Here is an 8,674-nt window from a genome sequence, read left to right as displayed (position 1 = left end):
TCATTCAGAACAATCAAATACTACGTGCACGAAAAAGTAGTTTAGAGCAACATAAACTTTAAAAAAGTGACAATTTCATCACACAATTACTGTACACTGCTGTTCTTAGGGTTGAATACTTTCCTCTCTCACGCTCTCTCTTTCTCTCTGTTTTAATCTTTCTCTTTTTTATTTTCTTTTTTTTGATTTTTTTCTTTTTTTTTTTCTTTTTTCCCCCCTTTTTTGGATTTGGTCCACTGGAGATAAATCGCCCTCAATGATATATATATTTAAAAAAAATATCAGCAGCAAGACTCTCTTGAAATAGATTCTGTTTGATGTAGCTAGTCTGTCTTTTCTGTTTTGCCCTCTTTCACAGCAGCCTCTGAAGTTTTCCGCAGGGGGGCTTTCTCCGAGTTGGCGTGTCCTTGGCCGGATTCCGCCGCTCCTCCGTTTTTGTGCGATGTGTGCTTTTCCAAGTAGTTCAGCATTTCACTGAGAACAGTTTGGAAAGTGCTTAGGGCAGCACATATTGCAGGAGTTCCAAAACCATGAGTGATCAAACTACAAATGGGAAGGAGACAGAAAAAGAAAAAGAAATACACACACGCACATAAATATAAATGCACTCACATATCTCGAAGAGTTTACAGTACACTCATTTTGCTACAGTGAAATTCAAGATTTGCTCCCTAAACTATTTATTACCTATGGGAGAAACAGAAAAGAAAAGAGTAGAGCCGAAGAGCAGACTACATACAGCTTCAAAGGTTGGTTTCGGTAGGAGTCTCAGTTCTGAAACACCGTGGGACAGATCCTCGGCTGATGCAGATTGACACAGTGTTGTTGACTTCTGAGAGGCCAAGAAAGGATCCGTGCCCTAGGCTCTCCAGTACTGCTACTTTGCCAGTCCCAGAAGGTTTGGCTCCCCCCTTCTCAGGTAAATAAAACCAGTTCTGTGCGGTTTATTCACTCTTCTAGATCAGACTCTTGAACAAGACCTGGTTATGTATGGTTATGTATGGTTATGTGGATGTATAACTGCATCTATACTAGGAAATCAAGCAATGCCAAGGGTGGAATCTCTGACCCTCAGCACAGTTGGCATGGTTTGGCCATATCCGTGCTGCTAAGCCCTCTGACCATTTAACAGGGTGAAATCTGAACGGCTTATTGGGAATAATCCCTGGCCAATGCTGATCCCCAAACAATGCCCAGGAAGTGTTTCACGTAGGGCTAGTTCAGCCAGGCTAAATTCACGGACCATCCTCACCAATTAATAATAAAAATAACCAAGTTCCAACAACATTGCCCTGGTGGTGTTGAATTTACTAGTGTAGATTTACCCTGTTGCACCTTTCATCTAAATAAGGTGTTTTTTCAAAATAGCACTGAATTTTTCTTGTTGTTTTTCTGCACTGCAAAGTAGCTGAATTTCAGTGATACTCCTCACTTAACAGCTACCGAAATGATGTATTAAAGCAGTTGCCAGGCAGAGCTATAGTGGGTTAATCTCATCGCAGTTTAGAGGAGCACTTCAGTGCACACATATGTATCTACAGCCACTTGAGACGTTTTGGGCATCCAGCCTGGCTTCCACCTGCGGATCCAGAAGTGTGCAGGTTTCCCACAGGTCCTGTCTCTTAGATGCCATCTCTGTGAGGATGCCTCAGCTACCTTAGGATATCAGAAATGGCACTAGAGACCAGTTTTTAGGCAATCGACTTCAGCCCTATTTACCTAAATACTATGTGTACAGTATAAGCTGTCCATGCAAGGGCCAGGGAAACTCAAGTTGTACTAAAGACCTTATTATGAGCAAACAAATTATTCTCATTGTTATAATGATGCATTTTGATAAGTACTAAGTAAAAAAAACCCCAAACCCTCCAGATTTTTAATTTTCATTTAGAAACATACATGAAAAATTATTTCAAAGGTTAAAATGTCATTGCAATTTTTAAAAGACTAATTTCAGTTATCCCAATTCTGCTCAGGGCAGAAAGAAGACAAAGAGAGGAACAGAAGCTGATTTCTGAATTTGCAGACATTTTTAGGAAATCAATACTTTACATTGGTTTGGGTGAGAAAAAAAACACAACAAAACATTATAGTGATTCTGATAAAACAATAACTGTTTCTCATCCCATGCTAGTTAAGATCTTGTTGCTGCATTAACTGTGGTGTCTTTTAGGCGCCACATCAGTAAACCCTGCTCTAATGCAGAGACCCATGCGTAGGTCAGAAATGGGAACATTTCACTTCAGTGAGAACCCTTCTCCTCTGCACTTTGGCTTCTCACTCTTTCCAGCTGTTTTAGAAAGAAGTGAAAAAGTAGGGACCAAGGGAAAAGAGGTTATACAGGACATGGACAATTGCCAGGATGCTGGAAGTATCAAAAAAAAAAATCATGGGAAAAGCTCCAAGATATCTTTTAGGGTGATCTTTCTGTCTGCTGGACATGGGAACCCTATTTGCTAGGAAAGCTGGTATCCTAGGGAAGACACCAAACGTATGGGAGTCCTAACCAAAATGAGAGCTCAGTTTGGAAATATCTCTCCATTTCAGATTGGGAGTTGCCCAGTCTTCTATAAAGGGTCTCCCAAAGGCTATTAACAAATAACTTGCTTTTAGAATGTTTATCCATCAGTCTCCAGGCACTTTTCAAAGCAGGAATTTAAGTTAGTAAATGAGAGGAAAATTATAATTAAATATTTACATGGACTATTTTGCAGACATCAATTAATAATACCACACGACTCTTGAAGTTTGGACTTTCAAAGTTTGGACTTGTAGTAATCTCTGGATCTTTTTAATTTAGCATTAAAAAGAGGTAAACATACTTTGCTTTAAGTTTTTTTTTTTTAGAAATGCCTGACATACCAGGAAAATAAAAATTTTCGTCATCATCGTCATTGTAAGTCACATTTTTAATAGCAGTAAAAACAAGATCAGCAGTAGCATATAGATAAGAGTATTTTTAGCCCTTTCAAGTCCTTTCAGGAGTCAGGTCAGTTCAAGATTTTGTGTTGCATTTTATCATCGTTTCTAGTCTTCATAATTCCAGAGAAATGAAAATGTGATGGAGCTTACAATAACAGAAAACAAGAAAAAGGAAATTGAAACGTATTATTACTAGTTATAATATCTCATGATTTTTACACTGCTTGTGTGATCTTCTGGGTCTTGATTTGGGGAACTGACTATACCGAGACATATGTAAAAATATTTATGATCTTGCATGCAAAAAACCCTAGTTCATCTGTTTCAAAAGGTGGCAATATCTGCAATCATTCCTTTCCAGTAGATGCAAATAGTAAGTTTAACAAAGGATTGAATAGAAAAGAAATCTTCCGACCTGCTCTCTTTGAACCTTTCGACTTCTGAACAAAAGGAATAGTACTGTGTTCATCTGATAGCTTAATACACCCTGAAGAGTAAAGTGGGAACACTACAGTGAAAACTTACAGAGATTGTCTCAGAAATTATCTGTAGGGCTAAGAACAAGGACAGAAAACTTTAATGTTCTCAAATGCTGAACCAGACTGTAGAAAATACCAGAATGGGACAAAATCTGATATTAAGGTACATAAGTATAGGTGTCAACTTGTAGGCGTATGCATCAACAGTGCCTAAACTCCCATTACCATCAAAGGGGACTTAATGTAGTTTCCTACGCATAAGAGTCTACAGTAATTTGAGATGTCCTATGACATCTGAAACATCTGCACAGATTTGCTAGATATGATATAGGACTTAAGTCCACCTTGCTTCTAGGTGTTTTAATGCCAGGCAGGTTACCCTTGTGTATCTCACATGGCACTAGATGCCAATGTTTAGGCAACTGAATTGAGCCCTGGGGCTTTATTCGATACAGTCAGAGAAGTCTGGAGAATGATTTAGCACATGAAATGGATGTGTCTCCTTTATGGTGAGCTGCACCATTCTTCTGGCTACCCTGAGGGCTCCATCAAGCTGAATAAAAATGTGTGTTCGGTGCTATTTGAGATGCCCTATGGTCACCAGATATCTGCGTCAGGTGAACAGGTAATGCAGAGGGCTTACAGGAGAACAGCACCCTTTTAAAACAGCAATGGACTGATGGCATACCTAATAGCATCTAAAAAGACGCTGTATGCTACTGTTTACTCGGTTATATCTCATCCTAGATCTTCATTGACTACATGGGAAGCTTGGACATCCAGCTTATATTGAAACACCTAGATATGGGTATTTTATCCTGAGCAGAATCTTAAACTTCTGGTCTGAAAACTAGTGTTCATAGGAAAAGGATTTTGTGGGGTTAGGAGTCTATCTCCTTTACAGTTTAGCCTCTTATGTACCACTAAGCATCAAATACAGCAGTTTTTTTCAAGATAGCGTTGTATTTCTTATAAAAAAGCCCTTTTTTAGTGAAAGGGCACTGCAGAGTCTGATGGCAACTCTACTTTCAGTTCCTGATGAATATATTCTTCTCCACAGGTGGGGATATGCAGAGCCTAGCAGTTTTCCCATGAAGCTTATCAAGAGAAACCATTTTATGGAAAATTTCTGACCAGTCCTCCTTACCATGCTCCTGTGAGGGTGTATTTTTTTAGCCTCACTTTAAGTAATGAGCATAAAAAGGCTGAGAGATAGTATCTTCTACTTTATCTTACATTTTTATCAGTAATTCCCTTGCTCTAATTTTGGTGGACTTTATTTCTCTGCAAGTTAAAGTCTTTGAAAAATCTAAGGAAGTTGGATAATTTCCCTTTGCTGATGAAAGTAAGTTTCAAGTTGGGGACAAAATCTGATTTTACATTTAAATCAGACATGACAGACAGAAGATTAATGGCAAAGCATTCAAATGTGTTTCCTGAAAGTCAAATTTAGTTGCCTGATTTTTCAGGCTAACTGAGCTCCCACTGAACTTGGTTCTTTTTTGGTATGCTCCACACCTATGAAATGAGTTGCTTTCATTATAATACTTTCATTTGGGTTTAAAAGCCTAAAATTAAACATGGTAGTTTCATAATGGAGTCTTCTGGGTATTCTCAGCTTTGTAGTGCAGCTCATTGCAACTCCTACGAACTAACTTTATTGTTCTAAAAGGCAAGGCTAAAATTTCTGGTTTCGGTACTGTGCATGGAGAGCTGCAGAAAGAAGGCAATGAATATCAGGCCAACATATTATAAATCCTTATGCTTAAGGACATCCAAACCTGCCTGCAATTCTGCCCAGCACTATGATGCAATTATGTCTGCTCATGTTTTAATGATGGCCTTACTTAAAAGTGAAAAGATCCAAGTGTGCCTGAAGGCTTGGACTCTCATTTGGCAACTACCTCAAGGACTCCTCCATACCCCAGGCTGGTGAAACTCTGACATGCAGCAAAAGAGACAGATTCCCTCTCGGTGGGGGGGAAGAGGCCATCTGCACTGAATGTTTACACCTTTGCTTAAAATAAATAAATGCTTTAAAACAATAATAATGAAGAAAAAGCAGGCTTGAACTTCTTGGTCGCACTTTCTCAGAACTTTGAACATGAAAACCACTTCATGATTATCCAAATTTAACAACACCTGGCAGATGACAAATAATAAGATCTGATAAGACTTTTGATGGCTGTAACAGAAATGCAAAAAGATTTTAATCTCTTCACTGATACAAGTAACATCCTAAGCTAGAGGTGCCTATATTGACTTTGAGATGCTTCTGTTGATTTCAAGGTTTGTCCTGTGAAGGTTGCCTAGAGAATTAAATTGCGATAACTTTACTTCAGAAGGTCAGTAGGCCTAACCACGACACAAGATAGACTGATAGTCAAGGTAAACATTGGAACATGGCCAGTATATATTACAGGGATATGTAGTCTACAGGATCAGAGTGGCAAAGAGCACATACAAAAGTTGCCTTGCAGAGTAGGCCCTCATGCTTGTTTTCTGTTCATAACCAAACAAGCATATTAAGAACATGTTCTCCTAAGCAGGTGGACCTCCTTTTACCATGTGTAAAAGCAATGGAAAAAGCAAGAAGAGAGTGCTAGAGCTGATGCCCCGTATTTCCAAAATATTCTATTTCAGCTCTGTATATTGTAGACCTCGGGACTGATTTTCCGCACTGGGAGAATTGCCCAGGGAACTTATCCCAAACATCCAAGACTGTGACTATGGAGCGTTTCTGAGCTATAGACCAAAGATTAAGCCACAGCACTGTGGTGCACACAGCGCTCACAGAAGCCCTTGGATGTTTGCCAAGAAATGTTTCCAGCATCGCACATTATATCCTCTGAATAAAACACTGGATAACGCTGTGACTTGCTGGTTTTGAACGACAAACAGATGTACCAGCTTCTGGCTAACTGTGGATGAAAAGTGGCCTCACCGCCCATTACTACCTGCAGAGCCAAAGACACCAGCTAGATCACGGATCCAAGGTGACTGGATACTTTTGAAAAAGAGTGAGCATGTCCCTCACACAGCCACCAGCTCCTTCAGCTTCTTCTTTCACTTAGTTAATGGTCACATCTCTGCTCTATGGGAAGGCAGAAAAATGAATGAGATTCATCCAACTTGCTACCATGCATAGACTTTTTCCAGTGAGGCAGCTAATGTAGCTGAGAAGTCCCATTGCCCTCTTCAAATGAGAAAGACCAAGAAGTAAGCATTATAAACATACTGATGACAAGAGACAATGAAACTTTGTAACCTAGTAATTTGGAAATGAGGGGATGGTATTCCTTTTTTCTGGGAAACACGAGAGTGCCTTAAATGTTTTAAGAATTCTTAAGTGCTGGATTGAAAAACAAATCAAGCCCCCCAAGCTTTTTTCTATCTTTGATAAATGTATATTTGCTTTTTCCTTGGTAATCATGGGACTTATTTGTTAATGAAGATGATAAAGAAAACAGATTCTGATCTGTTCTCTTGACTCCATAAATTGTGACTTTAAGGGAACATGGTATCATAAGGCTCACGACAAAAATCATTGGTGATATTAGAAATCCACACCCTTCCAAAAGGATTTTGGTCATCAGCAGAGCAGGAGAAGGCGATTGAACCCTTGCTATAGAAAGATCTAAGAGGCAATCCCTGGAAAAGGGAGTGAGGGAAAAATGCCAGAGGAAGGAACTCTAATACCTTTGGTAAATAAAGACCCAAGGAAAAGAAAGGAAAAAAAAAGGAAAAAAGAAAGGAACAATTTGTTGATTACTAGTACCTCAACACTAGGAACCAGTGTTGTCCCTTTCAGCTAGCTGAATCTAAAGCCAGATTGAGAGAGATCATGGAAATCAGGGAACTCTAGAGGGCACCAGAGGTGTTTCACCACAAACTTCATTGTGCACCAGGCTTCTTCCAGTCCATGCATCCAAACAGAATGCTGCTGCTGCTAATCAAGACGACTGGAATTAGGACAGCAGCTGCTCTACCTCCTGATAAGCAAAGGAGCGTAAAAAAGAGAGAACAATATATAAGGGGGGTAAGCACATCTGTAAAGGCAACCCCCCAGTAAGGCTTTGGGCTTGGCTCTTTGTTACAATTTAAAAAACATGTTGAGCTTCAAACCCCATTTCATTGCTCCCTTTTACCCTTCAGAAAGAAGGATGTTACTTTCTCACTGCTCCCAAAATCTGAGCCCCTGGTTTCTTGCCTGTCGCTTTTCATGTCACCTTGTCTGTGTGATGCCAGGCGCTTGCAGGAGGCTGACAGCTCCAGGCTCAGAGACTAGCTAAATGACAAAACTCTTGTCTCAAACAGTTTCATAGGAAGGGTGTTTCATATCAGGTGGATATGAAACATAGCAAAACATAGAATAATCTGTGAGGATGCTGATTGCTTTCATTATCTAGCTTTAATATTCTGAGCTTATTATTTTTTGTCTGTTTTTATAAGGTTTCTGCACTGAAAGAGGTGTCACTTCCAAGAAAATAGTTTTCCCTTTGCTGTTTTGCTGTCTTTATCTTTTATATATAAAATAGATGATCTGGATGTGATTTTGCATCTTGATTAAATGTAACCTTGAATTTAAAGGATCAAATCCAACTTCTGTCGTCGGTGGGTATTCATCTTTCTCTATATGATGGATGACATTAGTAGGCTATCCGAACTTTCCAAACACTATGGATTCTTACAGACACAAGCGTCCCAAAAGCAGACGTAGAAGATATGTCTATACCAAATTTTACAAGCAAAGAAAGTGAGACTAAGAGGCTGACTAATGAGGTCAGGAAGTCTGTATGTGTAAGCCAAGAAACAAACACAGATCTCTTGAGTATAATCTCAGGAAGTCCTCTCTTTGTAAGTTTTTTTGTCTCATGTTTTTTGGCTTCACAGCACAGAATGTAGGTTACTTTTGGTGGGTTTTCTGGTAAATCTAATTTTCATTATATTTTAGGGAGCTAAAAAAGACTTCTGCCAAAAATAAGAAAAAAAAAATCAAAGCTGTTGTGATGCAAGGGCAGGTTATGAAGGCAAAGACAAGAAGACGCATGTCAGTGTGACTTTCAGGTTCCTGGCTGAATCTGTGGGAAGCTCAGATATAACAGTGAAATGGAAGAGAGAAGTAGATACATGCTCTCTCCACTCAACAGGAGAGAGGTAGGGTCTAAAATCACGAAAAATATTAATTTAGTGTTTTGGACATTTGGTCCAGTTGGAGGGATATCCTCAGTTCTGATCCTTAGGCTGAAGGTTGGTTTGATACTTTATCAACA

At 39.3% G+C, this 8,674-nt stretch overlaps 1 protein-coding gene across 1 annotated transcript in view; it reads right to left on the bottom strand.

Annotated features, from left to right (window-relative positions):
- Positions 1–323: 323 nt before the first annotated feature.
- Positions 324–8,674, bottom strand: part of TFAP2D (transcription factor AP-2 delta) — a 50,422-nt gene continuing 42,071 nt past the window's right edge. The window contains exon 8 of the mRNA XM_050894858.1: positions 324–543. Coding sequence (XP_050750815.1) covers positions 324–543 — 220 coding nt within the window. The remainder of the gene's footprint in view (positions 544–8,674) is intronic.

The sequence above is a fragment of the Gymnogyps californianus genome, chromosome 3 (genome assembly GCF_018139145.2).
Source record: "Gymnogyps californianus isolate 813 chromosome 3, ASM1813914v2, whole genome shotgun sequence".
Lineage (NCBI taxonomy): Eukaryota > Metazoa > Chordata > Aves > Accipitriformes > Cathartidae > Gymnogyps > Gymnogyps californianus.
This window is presented reverse-complemented; position numbering and strand designations above follow the sequence as displayed.